This window comes from Rana temporaria, chromosome 4 (genome assembly GCF_905171775.1).
Source record: "Rana temporaria chromosome 4, aRanTem1.1, whole genome shotgun sequence".
NCBI lineage: Eukaryota > Metazoa > Chordata > Amphibia > Anura > Ranidae > Rana > Rana temporaria.
The window spans coordinates 155,112,222-155,132,688 of NC_053492.1; the positions used below are offsets into that span (position 1 = coordinate 155,112,222).

At 43.4% G+C, this 20,467-nt stretch overlaps 1 protein-coding gene across 2 annotated transcripts in view; it reads right to left on the bottom strand.

Annotated features, from left to right (window-relative positions):
• LOC120936689 (TCDD inducible poly(ADP-ribose) polymerase) overlaps positions 1-20,467 on the bottom strand; it is a 51,375-nt gene that overhangs the window by 23,918 nt on the left and 6,990 nt on the right. For both annotated transcript variants that reach the window (XM_040349237.1, XM_040349236.1), the window contains exon 2: positions 17,111-18,054. In XM_040349237.1, coding sequence (XP_040205171.1) covers positions 17,111-18,027 — 917 coding nt within the window. In that variant the 5' untranslated portion in view covers positions 18,028-18,054. The remainder of the gene's footprint in view (positions 1-17,110; positions 18,055-20,467) is intronic.

Below are 20,467 nucleotides of genomic sequence, written 5' to 3' on the forward strand. Positions count from 1 at the left end.
GAAAACAGGTACACTTTAATGCCTAATGCAGGGCATGTTAACCCTCGAAAAAACTGCATGTTTTAATGCAACCCACTTCAGAACCTAGCAGTAACCCCTTTAAATTAAAGTGGACCTTCAATAACCTTTTCATCTTTCCATCTATTAAATCTTCTGCCCTTGTTGTTTTAACTTTAGATAGTAAAACATGTTTTTTTCTGCCAGTAAATACCTTATACAGCCCACTTCCTGTTTCTTGTCTGATCATTATCCTAGGTTTATGACACCATGCACAGCTCTCATGAGAGTTTACCAGGAAGGGAAGGAGGGGTGAGTAATAAGAGGGCCAATGAGAGCTGCCTCTGTGTAAATCCAGAAAGTAAACAGGCAGCAGCTTCAGCTGCCCACAGTTAAGATAGATGCAGCCAGACTCAGTGGAGGGAGATTTCTGCAGCATATTTGGCAAGTACAGAATCACAGTATATTAAATTAATATGCAAAGTGGTTGGAGGGAAGCTTCAGAATGGCAAAGATGTTTTTATTACAAATTACGTGAGCAGACTGCAGTTCCTCTTTAAAGTATTTATTTTTCTTGATCCCAGGGATGAAACTGCTCGTTTGCAAAGATCTTTTCCAACCAGTGTTATAAATAATGGAAACCTATTCCCCCAGAGGTGAGAATTCCTATCCAGCCCTTTGTGAATCTCCAGGCACATTGTTTATTATTGTCTGACCTCACAGCATCTCTTCGGGGCAATGCTCAATCAGGAGAGCCAAGCCTTCTATAGATGGATAGATAGAGAAGTGTTTCCAGCCTTACGGCTTCATCTTCCTGTAATGGAGCAGCTCAGAGATGTACTTCATTAGACATTACCATCCTATCATGCTGCAAGTCAAATGTGGTATCATCACACAGAAATCACAGTGGGCGCATGCATTTGTATGCCATACCCTGCAGTGTAACTGGCTTATGCAGGATTCATTATCTCAGGGGGGAAATCCAATCAAGACATTAGCAATAAAGATGAATGAGCGTAACAGGCCTTAAATGAACTGCTAAGGTTTCTCTACAACAGTCTAGGACACTGCAAATGCACACATGCTGACTGCTAATTATATCCTTCCTAATGTAAGCAAAGCCACATTTCTAGCTAGATACAATTACATGATCAGTCCAGTTATGGATTACTAAATGCTCAATAGGAATAATGTAAATATCGAAATCTGCTCTGTATGTCTCTGAGCCAATGAAGTACTGTCAGACAGTGATGACCTCATCAGTGTGCTGCTTTTCCTTCATGGACCAATCACAGGCTTGATGACCAAGGTGAACTAGAGAAAGGCTAAGCTGGTTGGAGGGTGTCTGGATCACCAAATTAAAGTGACACTAAAGCCTTGGTTTTTACATCCTTACCTGCTCCTGTAGTGCTTTTGCACAGAGAAGCCCATGTCCTCCTCTTCTCTGGTTCCTCATCTGCCCTTCTGGCCCCTCCTGAGTGCCCCCACAGCAAGCAGCTTGCTATGGGGCACCCAAATGGAGCTGCAGCTCCGTGTGTCCATTCAGACAAGGAGCCCTGGTCTGGCCCCACCCCTCTCTCTCCTCATTAGCTCATTGACTTTCATTGACCTCAGCGGGAGCCAATGGCACTCTGCTGCTGTCTCAGCCAATCAGGAGGGAGAGCCAGCCGAGTCTCTCATGCAACATCGCTGGATTTAGATGGGGTTCAGGTAAGTATTGTAGGGGGGGGGGGGGGCTGCTGCACACAGACGTTTTATCTTTATGCATAGAATGCATTAAGATAAAAATCGTTCTGCCTTTCACTAAACAAAATAGTTCAGTCATTTGCTCTTCAGCTGTTTATTTACCCATTTAGTTGACGTTTGGCCTCTGGCATATTTAAAGTGTTTGCAAATGCAAAGCCAGTAAAACAAATGTAAACACATGGCACCATCATTAAAAATTTCCCCCTATTTTCCAGCATTAAAATCCTTTTATTAGGGCTTTCATCCGCAGTCAAGGGACCACATGGCCCCCTTTCCTCCCACTGCTTGGGGGGGGGGGGGCTGGAGGCGGAGACTACACAAAATAATCAGGAGCCACTCTCAGTCACAATGTTGATGGCTGGTCCTTGAAACAGAAGGAGCCACGATCACATGCTCTTAAGTCCCCTAAACACAGACCAGATATCGGGCGGTATCAGCCGGTTCAATGGAAACTAGGGCTGGGAAAAAAAAAAATTTGGATCTTGAATGGAGTCGCGAGGGCAAATCGATTCAGATTTTGACCAAATCGATTTTTTTTAGATAGGACCAGCGCTCCGCGGACTAGGCCGAAGCCGCGGCCTCGCTGTCTTTTCCCAGGATCACTGCGGGCAGGATTTTTTAGGCGAGGCCGCGGCTTTGGCCTAGTCTGCGGAGCGCCGGTCCTATCTAAAAAAAAATCGATTTGGTCAAAATCTGAATCGATTTGCCCTCACGACTCCATTCAAGATCCAAATAAAATTTTTTCCCAGCCCTAGTTTCCATTGAACCGGCTGATACCGCCCGATATCTGGTCTGTGTGTAGGGGACTTAAGAGCATGTGATCGTGGCTCCTTCTGTTCCAAGGACCAGCCATCAACATTGTGACTGACAGTGGCTCCTGATTATTTTGTGTAGTCTCCGACTTCATGCGACTTCAGCCTTCAAAGGTCTGACGATTGGCATCCGATTGGCGCTCTCAGGCACTGACCGGTGTGTTCTGGTAGGGGAGCCGCCCCCCTGTCAGAACAAAATTGCTCAGCGGGGGGAGATTGTTAGTACATGATCTCCTTTCAAGCACGTCTGGGTTTTTTTTGTTCAGCCCACTGCTCAAAAAAGTGTGTAAGCTGTACACGAGGAAGTCTCTGGGAGAGCAACTGATATTTTCATAAAATAAAGACACACATTTGCGGTAGAAACTTTTTTGGGGGGGGGTATTTACTGAAGCTTGGTTGTTATGGGTCACCATACCCCATTGCCTTCTTGTCTGTAAGGAGAAGGTGACCAGAATACACTGTGCTGTACTGTGTAGTTCAGGTCATGTTGGTTTGCTTTGTGTTCTGCACATCCTGGATTGCTGATAAAAAGTCTTTCAGAGTGAAACCATTAACTAAGATTATCCTTGCAAACAAACCTTTAACAGCCAAAGAGCAAAGTCATCAATTACAGGAACGGCACATAAAAAAAAAAACACTTGCATTAGTGCTGGTGGACTCTGGATAGGATCCATGTTATCTTTAAAGATAAAAAAAAAGCTAAGGATCAACATATAGCACTTGATTGGAGAGGTAACCTACATAAAATAAGCCTGTTACATAAAAGGCAGGTCAGTGCCAGTCCCTGCCATCTGCAGATAAAGTGCTGGACACTGCAGATATGGCCTCTAAACCTATTGGAATAATCAGTCTTTAGTTTCCATTACAAAAAGCCATCAACCTCTTATCCGCAAATCTGCGTGTTGAGCAACGTCTGGTGTAACATGGGAAATTGCTCCGGAAAATGACTGCATGGAATAAATAATGATGGACAGTCATGTCACAAGTCATGATCAGTGTTGTCCCAGAACTCGGTGTGACAGGAACACCAAGCTGCTCATTGTTTACTAGCATTGGGGACTTTTTTCTCTAACCTTACTTGCTGCATCTTAACCAGCAAAACCAGTAACCAGACTAGAAGCACACAAGGGAACTAAGCTCAGGAGCAACTTCACTTTGCAAAATGTAAAGTCTATTTGTTTTTAGTAAATCAACCCCTTTGTCTCCTTTACTAAGCTCTGGAGCAACTGCACTTTGCAGAGTGCAACAGCATTTGCAACATGCATAGTCTATTTCAGTGATGGCGAACCTTGGCACCCCAGAACTACATTTCCCATGATGCTCATCTACTCTGCAGAGTGCATGGGGCATCATGGGAAATGTAGTTCCAAAACATCTGGGGTGCCAAGGTTCACATCGCTGCTCTATTTGCCTTTAGTAAATCTACCCCATAGTATCTATGTGATGGTATCTATACTGATGCCTGATGTGTATGCCAATATTTCTGCATATACAGATAGATATACTTGTTGATTCTAATAGAAACCCAGTATCTTTGTAACTTTTCACATCCTGATTTCAGATCTTAAAGTGGATGTAAACCCAAAAAATGTTTATGTATTTTTTGATGTCACAATGTACAGTATAAGATTTCCTATCATCTGTGCCCAGTCTTGCCACACAGAGTTAATCCAGCTCTGAGCAATCCTCTTTTATTGTTCAGTGAAAAAAAAACGGACTTACAGAGAAAAACCTTAGTCCGTTACGCCCCCTTGCTGTGAGTGGCAGGTTATTTACATATCTCATGCACTAGCCCCACCGCCACTCCTTTTCTGAAGTCATGTGGTTACTTTTCTGGATTTTGACTGGATGTTAGTGATCATAGCAGAATTCAGTGTAAGGAATACACAGGAAAAATGCATGTTGACAAGGGGAGTGTAGAGGAGGGTGGGGAGTCTACTGATATCACAACTCCACCCACAGAGCTCCAGACAACAGATTCACCCACAGAATCTGCAGTTTTTCAGTTCTTATAACAGACAGAGGGGAGACATTTGACAGGTAAGGATACATGCAGGAGGCATCTATATCCTTATAAATCAGCACTATGGAAGTAGTTTAGAAAGGATGAGAGTGGGTTTACATCCACTTTAAACAAATGTTATCAATCCTCCAAGCTATATCCTGTGAACTGCAAAACCCCTCCTCCCCATGAACTAAAGAGGAGGAGGAGGTGTTTGTAGTCCATGAACGAAAGCCACCTAGGGTAACAACCCTATTTCACTATAGGTACTGTAGAGAGAATGAATGCCATCACTCTAAGACAGGAAGTGTGGCACTGGTGGGATCACCAGGTAAAAACAATGAAATTAAAACCCTAAAAAGAAAACAAATGCAGCCACCATGCAATAGATAATATTTTTGGTTTTGGGTTTAGATGTACTTTAATACTGAGTAACCAGTGTGGACTCCCATCAGTGTCAACCTGGGTGGAGTCCCTAGAACTGGGGATCAGAATACGGATTTGCTAGAAGAACTATCCGTATCTCATCAGTTGGTGTTCAAAACCTGTCTGAATACCTGAACAATAACTGCATCTGATTGGATACAGTCATTATTCAGCTGACAATTTTCCACCTGGCTCCCTTGATTTTTTAATTAAGCTGGGTAGTGCCAATGGGGTCACCCACAGCTTGAAATGTGACCAATTCAGTGTGGACATGCCAAACCTTGAGCCATGCATTGCAGGCTTTACTTTCAGTGACTTATTTGTATTTAAAACCCTATCCGCAACCTAAAAACAGCTTTCATGACTCAGTGGCAAAACACTGAGCAGATCAGAGCGTCACTGTGGGGGAAGAAAGAACAGAAATGAAACAAGCCGATTTCCTGCTAGCAGTATGGGGTCAGGTGAGCAGAACTGCTCCCAGGTCCAGCCTAGCCATTCATTACCAAAGCACGAGCTAGTCATTTTTTATCTGTGCAGCAACACGAGGCAAGGGCACCTTGTCCCAGCAAGTGCAGCCTGCTAAGCGGCATATTCTTAATGCAAAGCTTGTTTGTGTTCATAGGCGGGGAAGAAGAACGGCTTTCCGAAACTGCCAGAAAATCGGCACTGTTCAATCCATCTGGGAGGAATGATTTCCCTTGTGCTATGGGAAAATGCACTCCCTTGTATGCACAAGCCTTAATATCTTGGTTACGGTAACCATATACTTGGACAAAATAAGGAGAGTTGTCACATCATTTGGCCTGATTGCTCACATCTTCTATAATGTGGTGAAATGAATGATTAAACTGCTTTTACATGCTTAGAAATTGTGCTGATAGCGTGAACGTAGGAATGTTATCTTCTACCACCCTCAGTAAACACGCCGCACTGCGGTCCCTATTTTGTTAGAAGTGAAATGAAACAACAGCGCAGGTCAAGGGTGGCAATCCCCTTCAAATATTTGACACACGACTGAGAATATTAACAGCAAATTCCTTACAGCCTCATCCACGCACACATGTCGTCATCCACACAGGCGCCATCCACACACCTGCATTGATCCACACAGCCACCATCCACACACCCGTGCACACGTGTCGTCATTCACACAGGCGCCATCCACACACCTGCGCACACGTGTATTCATCCACACAGCCGCCATCCACACACCCGCGCACACGTGTCGTCATCCACACAGCCACCATCCACACACCCGCGCACACGTGTCGTCATTCACACAGGCGCCATCCACACACCTGCGCACACGTGTATTCATCCACACAGCCGCCATCCACACACCCGCGCACACGTGTCGTCATCCACACACCTGCGCACACGTGTATTCATCCGCACAGCCGCCATCCACACACCCGCGCACACGTGTCGTCATCCACACACCCGCGCACACGTGTATTCATCCACACAGCCGCCATCCACACACCTGCGCACATGTGTCGTCATCCACACAGGCGCCATTCACGTGTTATCATCCACACACCCACGCACATGTGTCATGATTACCACAGGCTCCATTCCACACAGCCGCCCACACTCGTCATCATCCACACAGGCGCCATTCCACACAGCCGCACAAATGTGTTATCATCCACACCGCCACTATTCACACACCCACGTGTCATCATCCAACCAGGCGCCACCCACACAGCTGCGCACACGTGTTATCATCCACACACCCACTTGTCATGATCACCACAGGCTCCATTCCACAGAGCCGCCCACACGTGTCATCATCAACACAGCCGCTATTCTACACAGCTGCGCACACGTGTCATCATCCACACAGCCGCGCACACGTGTCATCATCCACACAGCCACACACACGTGTCATCATCCACACAGCCACACACACACGTGTCATCATCCACACACACGTGTCATCATCCACACAGCTGCGCACACGTGTTATCATCCACACACCCACTTGTCATGATCACCACAGGCTCCATTCCACAGAGCCGCCCACACGTGTCATCATCAACACAGCCGCTATTCTACACAGCTGCGCACACGTGTCATCATCCACACAGCCGCACACACGTGTCATCATCCACACAGCCACACACACGTGTCATCATCCACACACACGTGTCATCATCCACACAGCCGCGCACACGTGTCATCATTCACACAGCCACTATCCACACAGCCGTGCACACGTGTCATCGTCCACAGAGCTGCGCACACAGGCACGCGTACCCATCATCCACACAGGCACGCATACCCATCATCCACACAGATACGCATACCCATCATCCACACAGGCACGCATACCCATCATCCACACAGGCACGCATACCCATCATCCACACAGATACGCATACCCATCATCCACACAGGCACGCATACCCATCATCCACACAGATACGCATACCCATCATCCACACAGGCACGCATACCCATCATCCACACAGGCACGCATACCCATCATCCACACAGATACGCATACCCATCATCCACACAGGCACGCATACCCATCATCCACACAGGCACGCATACCTCTTATCCACAGAGACATGAATACTTGTTATCCTCACACGGGCACGCATACTTCTTATCCACACAGGCACACATAAATGTTATTCACACAGGCGCACATACTCACTATCCACACAGATGCACTTACTCAACTTAAAGAGGGATGGATGTCAAAATTATTTCCACACACCTCTGCAACACTAACTTCTACAAATATTTTTTTTTTGTGTTTTATGGGCAGTAAAGGGTAATGGCATGCCTTATGGCAGCCAACCAGCAATTTCCTAGCTAGTTTTATGGTTAAATAATAAAAATGGTTCAACATATTACAAGGCGTGTACAATAAGTTATATGAATATGTTTAAGATCAGTCACATATTTTAAAGCCAGCAATGCTCCTGGGAGTTTGTCTGTGACAAATGAAACACTTTATAATTGTTATAGTAAACCAGCATAAATCTGTGACTCCATCTCTGTACAATGAGTGCACAACATTGGGGGACCAGCCAAGATTAACCATCCAACACAGCCGCCTTACACATCTGTATACTATGTATGGCTAAAGCATAAACTTAAAATCAGGGACATTCTTTTACTGGCACTTGAACCAGTACTCCATGGACTTTAATAGATCAGAACAAGCACCTTTTAAAAAGAATCCCCTCTGCCAAGAAGCAGTGTGCATGGGCAGTTCTAGAGCCAGCTGATCAAAGTTCGGTTGAGCTCGGATACAGCATGACTTGCACTATGCCCAAGCTTGCTTAGCTGAACTTGAATCAGCTGGTTTTTCATGTTGGCATCATGGTATTCAGGGAACTCTTTGAAAGTCTGCTTGGCAGCGTCACAGCAGATCAGGCAATGTACTGCTGGTTCTGGTGGTGTTCATTTTTTTTTATAAAGGATTTTCATTTTCTAAGCACTCGTTCAACTTTCTAATGGTTTCGTTTATAGGGGTTTTGAATGAGATTAGTTGACTCAATGATGGCAAGATCGAAAAGCTCTAACAAACTATTTTTCTGAATTTTTGTAAGAACAGTAAAGCAAAATTCTACTGGTGTATGGCCATCTTCGCTGACATTCTCTGAATAAAGCTGGTCTTACATGGGTCAGTTTTTTGTTCAACAAGCAGGTTGACTGAAATAACATTGACCTGATTTCCCCATCTATGCACTCAATGTCAAGGAAGAAACGTATATGGACAGCCGCACTCCAGTAATTCTAAAAAAGATGTGCCCTTTATTGGGTAAAAAGAAAATGCACTACAAATAAACAGCATACGGTGGGAAATAAACAGCTGATGCGTTTCACATTGAACCTCAATGCTTAGTCATAGCTAATATAGCTATTACTACAATAGCTATGACTAAGCATTGAGGTTCAATGTGAAACGCGTCAGCTGTTTATTTCCCACTGTATGCTGTTTTTTTGTAGTGCATTTTCTTTTTACCCAATAAAGGGCACGTCTTTTTTAGACTTACTGGAGTGCGGCTGTCCATATACGTTTCTTCCTTTGCATGCTCTGTGCATTGCCAGCACCCGTTGGTTCCTGAGTGGACAGTGATTGCCTTAGGGAAAACTGCCACTCCAGGTGAGCGCACCTATCTATGCACTCAATGTCGATGGGGGAATGAATCCTCCCCGCTGTGCTGTTGTATTCTGAAAGCTGGAAAACTCCCCCACCATAAGAATACACAGGTCTATAGGCTTGCTGCACTGATCGAAGCAAAAAAAAAATTGCAATATGGTGGTTCAATGGAAGTCAGTTAGTAGACTCACTTCCTGTTCAACCGCAGAAGCAATGAATGGATCGAAATTCAGCTTATCCCTACTGAAGCAGCTGAATATCAATCCATGTATGGCCTTCTGTATGGTAATAACAATGGCAAATCCATGTATGACCTTCTGTATGGTAATAACAATGGCAACTGCACAGGACATGGTGGGATGAAATGCTGCAGTGTTAGCGGACATACCGTTAAAAAAAAAACGGAACGTGGTTCCAATGGAATGCATATCTACACAAAAAATACAGAAGGTACATTTCTAAACCAGCGGGCTACTGAATTCTGCTTGCTGCCTGCTCTTGCTCTTTAGGTTATTTTCCAGCCGTGTAGAATATTGGATAAGAACAATGAGCCATGCTTGCGGACAATGTACTACGGCATATTTACACAAGACTCAGGAAGTGAAAGCACTTGCTCATGAATGGATAGCTCCCTTGGGAAATAAAGGAAAAGGTTGCTGTGCAGTCAGCAACAATCATGTAGTATTATTCCTCCTGGAAAAGAAGAGAGCCAAGTGGTTAAACTCCTCGTTTTCAAAGCTGGCGCATGAAAGGGATGCTCTGACGCACAGGTGACAGATGCTCGCCGAAACTTTAAACAGTTTATTCAATGAAACAAATAGTGAATGCATTTGTGATTGCAGAATCTCCAGGACCGCGTTTCAAAAGGCTTGCTGCTTCTTGGATCGCTCGAGTAGAAACCAATTAGTTTGATTTCATATGGAAATAGGGAAAACGTGCAGCTGATAGTACCCAGACTGCTCAAAGAATGTATTTTAAACCCCTCTGACGCTCAAAGGACACGGCCGCTTTGTCATTTGTGTTGCCAAGTCCTGCTGAGTATCAAATTATTTATACAGAAAAACTCCAACATAGTCCACACAGTTCCTTTTTGTCTTGTTGCTTTCCAGATATACAAAACACTTCAATATGGAGACAAGAGTTTTAAATCAACCACTGTCTTAAAGAGGAATCTTACCCGGCTAGTAGAGCTGCACGATTCTGGCTAAAATTAGAATTAGAATAAAGATCACGATTCTCGCGGTGTAACTTCTTCTTTCACATTATACAAAAAAATTGGGCTAATTTTGCTGTTTATTTTTATTTTTTTATTCATTAAAGTGTATTTTTTTAAATTGCGTTTGAAAAACCGCTGCGCAATTACGGTGTGACATAAAATATTGCAACAACCACCATTTTATTTTCTAGGGTCTCTGCTAAATATATATATATATATATATATATATATATATATATATATATATATATATATATATATATATATATATATCATGTTTGGGTGTTCCAAGTAATTTTCTAGTAGAAAATAATGATTTTTTACCCGTAAGCAACAAATGTCAGAAAAGGTTTGGTCTTTAAATGGTTACATTTCCTTCATCTAAGTTTTTTCCTTTGATAAAAGAACGAAAAGATACTTTGTTTCCACTTATTCACATTTTGTGATTAAAACTTGGCAGGCTGCCTGGATCTTGTTTTTCCAGCCGTGAGAACCCTCTGATACAGTTAAAGCGGGGGTTCACCCTAAAAATTTTTAATTTTTTTTCTAACATGCCATCTAGCATACTAGCGCGAGCTACAGTATACCTTTATTTTATTTTTTTGCACCGTACTCACTGTTTAATCCCGTAGTTAAGTTTCAGTCTAGTAGGCGTTCCAATGCAGAGGAGAACATGATTGACGGCCGGCTATGGCGCATCACGCTTCACGGAAATAGCCGAAATAGGACTTGGCTCTTCACGGCGCTTGCGCAGTCAGCTCCTAGTCTGTGCGCAGGCGCCATAAAGCGCCGTGAAGAGCCGAGTCCTACTCGGGAAACGTGACGCGCCATAGCTGCCCGTCAATCATTGTCCCCTCTGCATAGGGCAGCACAGTGGTGCAGTGAGTAGCACTTTCGCCTAGCAGCAAAAGGGTCGCTGGTTCGAATCCCGACCACGACACCATCTGCCTGGAGTTTGCATGTTCTCCCTGTGCCTGCGTTGGTTTCCTCCGGGTACTCCGGTTTCCTCCCACACTCCAAAGACATGTTGGTAGGTAAATTGGATCCTGTCCAAATTGGCCCAGTATATATATGTATATCTGTGTGTATGACTGTGTGTCCTTAGCGTGTCATGATCCTACGGGGTAAAATGACCGCACCAGCCAATCAGACTCAGACTCTGGCTGGAAAAAGCGCTATTCAAGTCATTCATTCATTCATAGGAACGCCCATTCCCCGCGGGGAGTCTGAAACTTATCTCCGGGATTAAACAGTGAGTACGGCGCAAAAAAATAAAATAAAGGCATACTGTAGCTTACGCTACTATGCTAGATTTCATGGTAGAAACTTGCATTTTAGGGTGAACCACTGCTTTAAGCTCTGCGTTAAAAAAGAAAAAAAACATACCAGCCCATGAAAAACCAGCGCCACCTTTCTTTCACACAAAGTCATTGCAGCTTTTTTTCTTCCCACGCTGCCATCTTGGATTCAAGAATTCGCTGTCACTTCCTGATCACTCTCAGCCAACCCCTGTGAGATCACAATCTGCAGGCAGACTGTCCTGAAGTCTACTGGGCACCTAGAGATATGAATGTAATATACCGCGTTCTCTGACTGAATGAGGTAGGGAGGAGGGGCAGTGACATGCATCCCACTACGCAACATAGGCACCCTCTAATGTTGACTACTGAACTTTTCAACAGGGTTGAATTTTTCTGCGGCGCCCAACAGCAACATATTATTAAGACAATCTTATTACTTGTCAACTGTGGTGACGAATGTAATTCTAGCCTGTTTCTGTTGATCATGTACAACAGCACGTATACAACTGAACGTAGAATTAATATATCCTAGCATTCCACTTTGGCACAATAGTACCTGGGAAAAGACAAAAATCCCCTATGTCTGACCGAAATCCAGATTTATCCTACAAATTCCCCATTGCCGTATATACTCTGCACATTACTGCAAAACAGGAACTACCAAAATAGACATAGCCAACACACATCACCTAGGAAAATGTGTGTTATGGCTAAAATTGCAGAGTAACGGGATAATTGCAGTGTGCTGAGAGACTGCGGCTTCTCCAGGGGCAACAGTATAACACACTGAGATGTGTTGCGGAGCCATCTGCTAGAGAAAGTGTAAATGACAAGAACCAGAAATACAACTCAAGCTGAAGTCACAGGGAAGGAAATAACAATGGACTAGTTGTCTAGTCACCTAATATCATTTAATTCAGTTCTGTAACCCTTCCTTAAAAGAGAAGTGTGCGAATCGAAAAAGAAACACCACTGATCACTCAGCTCTTGGTCCTCACCCTGCAGCGAGCTGGTGACTGTGAATCACTGGCTCTTTGCTCTGCCCCTCCAGCACTCACTGGAGAGCTGGGCTGTGGAGAGGGCAGGAGTGGCTGGCTCAGCCTCTTAGCGACTCGCTGAGAGGCTGAGCCAGCTGCCAGTCCATATGGTCAGGATCTTTTCAAAGCCTGGACCGGCTCTGTCATATCAGCTGACAGCGGATTTTAGCCTGCTGTCAGCTGAAAACAGGTCACAGGAGTGATGAACTGTGATCCACAGAGGAAGTATAGCCAAAAAAGCTATGCCCATACTTCTCCTTTAAACAGTTTGGGCTTTTAAAGGTGATGCTAGCTACACACACACACTGCCCATTTTTAAAAGCTAATTCCACCTTTCATGTTAAACCCATATTTAGAGTCTGCATCCCCCACACCCAAAGCACCCCCCTCCATCAATTTTTGAACTGCCAATTCGTTGCAGCCTCCAGTGCAAAAAATAAAGCTTTTTTTTTTGTTTGTTTAAATAATTGTTGGTAAAATGTTCACATTTCTGCAAACCCAGATCTCCAACCTTTCCCAACTCACGGAATTGGTGAACAATATCTAATGTCTGTAATTGGAAAAAAAGACAATGAAAAAGGGAGCTATAATCTGAGATCATTAGGGATGTTAGGTAATGTTCTGAGGTCACATGTCCACATGTCACATGTGCATACCTCCCATTAGAAATAACCACTTCACTAACAGGCTTTGGCTGAAGGCAATAAACAGCTTTCAGCTCAGCTTGTTAACATATTTTAGCTGTCGCATTCTAAACAGGTCGGGATGGATGAAGGCGTATGGCTGCAATTTAGGAATTAGTTGTAACTTAAACTAGTCTAGCCAATATTTTGGTTTTGGATAGAGTGGGGAAGGGTTAGAACATTTGTGCCAAGATTTATTGCCATCTGAAGTTTTCTTCTCTAAACCAGTCACTGAGGCAGGAAGTGAAGGTAAATCTCTTCAAGGGCATACAGACTGCAAAAACAACATGTCGGAGGTTTAGCTCCTTCCCCAATTCCAAGATAAAGTGCTATTATTGCCCTACTTCATAAGTACACATAAACCACAGCCGAGTCTGTGGCAGGTCTAGGAATTCAGATGAACTCAAGGCACAATCACACCACAATCCATCATACACTGCGCTTTTTCAATAGGCGGATATAGGAGCCCTGGCACCTTCTTGCACACTTTGCACCAGAGATACACTTTGTATCTACCAGTAGGATCACCCTGAAGATGCGCCATGTGATCAGCAGCTCTGCATACCTCTTCCTGCTTCCTGGTTCACCCCGACTGCCAACAAGCTAACAAGAGCCCATTTTTTGACCATGAAAGCCTTCAGGAGAACCCACCATCTTTGGAAGGTCTATACAACATGAAATGGCCTAGTGGCTCATAGGGGAAGATTTACTAAAACCAGTGCACTAATCTGGTGTAGCTGTGCATGGTAGCCAATCAGCTTCTAACTTCAGCTTGTTCAATTAAAGCTTTGACAAAAAAAACTGAAAGCTGATGGGATTCTATGCAGAGCTGCACCAGATTTTGCACTCTCCAGCCTTAGACCCCTTTCACACTGAGTTCGTATTGCAGGCGCTATAGCGTAAAAAATAGCACCTGCAATCAGCCCTCAAACAGCTGCTCTATTGTCTCCAGTGTGAAAGCCCAAGGGCTTTGACACTGGATCGGTCCGCTAGCAGGACAGTAAAAAAAAGTCCTGCTAGCCGCATCTTTGGAGCGGTGTGTTTACCGCTTCTCCACCGCTGCTGCCTATTGTAATCAATAGGACAGCGCGGCTATACGAAATGCGCCGCAAATCCATCGGTGGTAAAAATAGCAGAGTTTTACCACCGACGCTATGGGCGGCTCAACCCTAGGGGTTGATTTACTAAAACTGGGTAGTGCTAAATCTGGTGCAGCTCTGCATAGAAACCAATCAGCTACCAGGATTTTTTGTCAAGGCTTAAAGGGGTTGTAAAGGTTTATTTTCTAAATAGGTTCCTTTAAGCTAGTGCACTGTTGGTTCACTAAGCTTTTCCTTCGATTTCCCTTCTAAATGTTTTTTTCTTTGTCTGAATTTCTCACTTCCTGATTCTCCTTAGTAAACTTGCCACCATCATCCATGGGGGTTAGTCAGCCAGAACAGCTTACTGAGGAGGAACAAGAAGTGAGAAATTCAGACAAAGAAAAAAAACATTTAGAAGGGAAATTTAAGGAAAAAGTAAGTGAACCAACAATGCAGTAGCCTAACGGAACCTATTTAGAAAATAAAAACAAACTTTTACAACCCCTTTAATTGAACAAGCTGAAGTTAGAAGCTGATTGGCTATCATGCACAGCTCCACCAGATTTTGCACTCTTCAGTTTTAGTAAATCAACCCCATAGAATTTTTCCGATAAGTGCAAGAACAAGTAAAGATAGATATATAAATAACAGATCATTACTAAAACGTTAATGGTCTTGTGAAACAAACACGTGTAGTGTAAAGGCTCTGCCCAAACAGATGTTGGTTGGGTCTATTGGCCTCTACTAACTGTGATACAGCGATGTATTATTTATTCAGTGATAATCGGCTGATAGAATGAAAGCCATAAATTCCAGCAACTTAGAACAATGCTGAAGTTATCTCAGTTCATGTTCTTTGGCTACCTGAGTAATGTTCACCTATTTATGAATCATCGTAAAGAGGCGAGTGAAGAAACAGAAGGCTGTTTCTATAACAAGGAACAATGGGATGTGTTATGGATGACAGGACATTAATTGCTTACAATACCAAGGAAACAATGTTTAAAAACAGGAACAAACAGCTACCCTACTTGGCCTCTCTTGGTTATGTAAGATGCTAAGCAGGCACTTCCTGCTTTTGCCCATGATGAACTGATAGGCCTGCTGAGCCCATCTGACCACAAGAGATTAACAGCTTTGTCCATGCACTGTGGTAACCATGCTTGTGCAGCTCTGACTTGTTTGGGAACTCCTTAGAAAGGCTCAACACTCAATTATTTTTGCTCTGTTGCCAAGAAACACAACACTGCCTTCAAATACTGGGAAGCATAGGTTGCTGTGAAGACTTTATATTGATCTCTTAGACTAAATGGCCCATGCTGACTTCAGGGAGTTAATTACTGCTTGATTACAACCACAGAAAGCATCAAACTTTCTGTCTGGGTGCCGACGCTCTGACCAAGCTTAGCTGGTTGTGATGGGGTAAACACTACACAATGGGTTCATTTGGTTCTTAAAAATAAGCAGAGAGGTTTCTAAAACACAATGAACACAAAAGACATCACCACAAACAAACACAGCTCAACATAGTTCTACGTGGGCAATGAAACAGCTTGCAGTGGTATGTCCAGCAGTAAGTAGTTAGTCACATTCATCTGGTCTTGTTTTGTAATGTTGAAGACATTTCAAATCCAAACTGCTTCTTCAGTTCTAAAGCCTGGTACACATGGACCAAATATCAGCCGGTAATGGCGAGTTTAACAAAAAAACAGCCGACATTCGACCCATGTGTACATCAGCCTGTCCGACGCTGTACTAGTTATCCAACGTTAGTACAGTGATCTCCCAGCTGAGCTATTGTGTTCTGACAGGTGTACGCAAAGAAAGCTTGTCAAGATTCTCGACAAGCCTAAGGCCTCGTACACACGACCGAGAAACTCGACGGGCGAAACACATCGTTTCCTTGTGAAGCTGTCGAGAAACTCGACAAGCCAATTTTCTCCATTCCCGTCAAGGAAATAGAGAACATGCTTTCTTTTTGGCTCGTTGAGTTTCTCGACAGTTTCCTTGCCGAAAATGTACACACGCCCGGTTTCCTCGGCAAAAAAATATCTCCCAGCAAGGTTCTTGCTGGTTTTTGCCGAGAAACTCGGTCGTGTGTACGAGGCCTGACAAGATACTCGTCGAGGAAAACAATGTTTCATTTACGACGAGTTCCTCGTTCGTGTGTACGAGGCCTCACTCATAGACTGAAAAAAGGCATTATACACATACTAGGTCAACTGCCAAAAATAAAACTGTATGCAACGACACTAGCACCAACCAGAAGTCTTTAAACAGCATCATATATTAAAATGCAATATAGGTAGCATCAAAGAATTCCAATGTTTGGACCAATACTATACTAATAATTATCTAGAAACATAAGTTTACACTAGTGTTTGAGTTACCAGTATTTTTGTTACATTAAACTGTTCACAAAAGCTACATCTAAGTTATGTATAGCAGGACGTGTCGGAAAAAAAAGGTTAGAGTAGCCCTGAGGAGTTAGCACATGTGACATTCATCATTTCATCTTGAGCTGTTTCTACCATATTTGGAGCTGGGTTGACGGAACGTCACAAATAAAATATGAACCAAGTCATATCACGCAGGTCAATAAAAACTCAACCTCAAACATCTATTAAGAAAGAGTACAGTAATATTAACACGATTAACCAAAATACTTCGATTTTAAATACTTACTGATATCGCAGTTTGATTCTGTCACTATCCGGGCTACAGTACAGTCTTTCCAGATGCTCCTGGGAATCGTCATTTATGCTTTGCCAAAGGCCAGTGCTACGTTTCCTAACTTGCCAATGATATGGCAACACTGTATGGTGTTTTTGGCAATCTTTACCATAAAAACATAACCCTTGTAGGAATTCCACACAAATGTCAATCCCATCCTTCTGGTGGACATGATATTGAAGCTGATTCAAAAGTTCAAACACGAGAAGTAGAGACGCTTCCTCTGTTTTGTCCTCAAATATCCCAGCGTTTGAATTATTATTTTGGCTCACATTGTATTGGTCCAGAAGACTTGTGTCCTGGAATAACCCAGATGAATAACTTTCTAACATCTTGTCCAGGCAGATTGGGTTGGTGGTATCGCTAGAATTTGTTTGTAAAAGAGGATCCTGGAAAGAACCATTGGCAGTGTTAGGAACAGTTCCAGTAGTGCTTTCTGAAGGAAAGGAGGGCTCTGTGCTCTCTATTACCGGTGTCTGATCTTCCTCCAGCTCTTGTGTGGCATGAACAGATGTAGGATGATCTGTTACTGGCCTAAGACTTGAACTCTTAGATATCAGTGCAGTACTTTGAGAGCCTAGTGCTTTTTTCACAAGGGGTTCACATAGGTTACTAGCAGTCCCAGCTTGATCAGTGGACACAAATAGCCCATTAAGAGTACCAGACCCTAAAAAACTAGTGAAGATTGGTTGCAAAGCATGTAGGGTTTCCGCATCTAATATTTTCTGGGCTGGCTTCTTTTTAAAACAAGGTTTCACCAAAGGAATTTTATCAGTGTGCCTAGAAAACTCCCGGCTTGACACGTCCGATCCCTTTAATGTACAGTCACCCACAGGTCCCGCTTCCATTACTTGTAAAGCATCCTCCATGTTGATGGCCGCAGTTTCCAGTCTAACCTACACAGAAAAAAAATGCAGATAAACATTGAATTGTTGGTTGTGATAACATAAAACTGTAATAATGTGTGTGCAGCTTAGATCTACTGTAGTTTATTAGGAATCACCAAAATCTAGAAGCCATTCTTACGACTATAAGACAGCATGAGGTAAAAATTCAAAGTAGCAATATAGCATAAAAATGCAAGTTCAGAGGTCCTAAAAGAAATAATTAGAATTCTCTTTGCTAAATGCACCTATGAAACAAAAGAATGTTGAGTGGATACATCAGTTGCCCACACTTAACAGACATCGACCACAAAGGAATGTGCATTGCACCTTAGGGTGGTTCGCCTCTCAGTATCCAAAGCCACAGATACTTGCACATGACAACATCAGATCTTTGCACACGTCTTACCTTTTATTTACATTAGCAGAAGACATGAAGAAAAAAAAGCACACAGTATATTGCAAACAGGTCTAGCGAAACAGACAGGCACAGGCTGACTAAAAGGCTGTCTAATGTCACATGTGTACACACCCTGTCTCACTCACTATCTTGCGCTCTGACACACACCCAGTCTGACACATTCACATGTCCATTTTCTCTTTCCCATCTGTGAGGCAGATCACTAAGCCTCCAAGGCTAAGTTCACCTTTTATATTAACTGGCCCATGCAGACAAGGGGTGCACAGCGCATCTATAAAAATCTTTTTTTTCATCTTTAGGCCTTTTCTGTCATCCGTGAAGCCCCTAATGTTTACAGTCCTACGTCCTGAGTTATTTCCAGGACACGGCAGACATTGGATGCTTGCCCCCAGCAACACTGAAGTGAGCGCAAATACTGATTCAAAAAGTCGTGCATGCATGCACAGTGCGCTATCTCCCCTTATGCCAGCAGCACTTAGCTTGGCCTTGCTGGGACAGGGAATGAGAGCGTACTACATGGCTTTTGAATCAGGAAGCTCGCTTGATCTTGCAATGCTGGGGGAGAGCGCATGACAACTGTTATCTCCTGGAAATAAGTAAGGACTTGGGATTGTAAACATTGGTAGTACTTCCACCAGGCTTCATGGATGACAGGTATGGCTTTTACATAACAATATTATTTACAAATGACGGAGTGCATTTTAAACTACTGGGGCCCCTTGTCTGCAGAGGTCAGTTTATGTAAAAGGCAAACCGTGGGGGCAGTGACCTTTTTTTCTTGTTATGTAAAAGGCAAACTTAGCCTTCGGGGCTTTTTGAAGGCCCTTAGCAGTAGCAGCCACAGTCCAGCATGTCAACTGTAAGGGTTCTTGCACATTGTAGTGATGTATGAACATCAGACATTCTATGCAGGACAAACTTTAGCATGGGCTGTATAGCATTTGCATTAAAAAAAAAGCTTCATCAAGGGAGTGTGGCATATATGTGTCTATGCTCGTATGCACAATAAAATACTGGCCAGCGATGCAGATTTGTGTATTCCTTTTTATTTAACTGATTTATACGCAGAGCAAGTTTACGCTCCTATGTGTACAAGCTCGTTAAAAGCAATAGGGTGCATTTAGATAAATAAAATGCCTGAACGCCTAAGAATGTGTCATTGTTAGGTGTCAGTGTGCCAGAGGCCTAAAGCAACAAATGTTTTACTGTTCAAAGTAATAGATGAAAAAAGTGAATGCGCTATTGCCCTATCTCTTCAAGTACTGAAGATGAATCCTTTTAAGGCTTCATGTACACTGGCCTACATTTACCACAGCTGCGGGAAAATGCAAAACGTTTTGCGTTTTCCCACTGCCATCAGTCAAAACGTTCCTGTCCTGAACGCGATTCTTCCACGTTCAGGAGATGGAGGTTAAAGCTCACCTAAACATGGCAGCTCCTAAACTCTGCTAAAAGCCTAACGCCGCGTACACACGATCGAGCTGCCAGTTTAGGCTAGTGTACACAAAGCCTCAAAATGGTGGAAAACTATAACTAAAACTGCAGATATCACTGTTACAAGTTTTTTTTTATACAATACCAGAGAGCAGTGAGCAGTGGTATGAGGAACTCACAGCAAGAGATCAGCCCAGGTCCACTTTGGCCTGCTGAAAAGTTTTGTGAGGTAATTACATTCTGTGGTTATTTTCACTGAGTGGTTATACAAACCCATAAATGCACCTACACCAAATATAATAATAGCAGCATATGTTTTGTCCACGTTGCTGTTTGACTGCCAAAGGGTGCCTATTTTTCCATAAGATTCACCATTATTTTAACTGAACATGCCCTTGTATGCACTGGGCAGACTCTACCTGGCGCCAGTCTTATCTTGCGGAAACAATAGCAATTGTTTTAGGAACTCTCCTTATCATGACTCTATTGTTATCTCTTGTGATTGGTCAAGCAGGAGTGTCCGTAGAGATGACAGCGTGTTCACAGACATACAATTGTATCCCAGTTTGA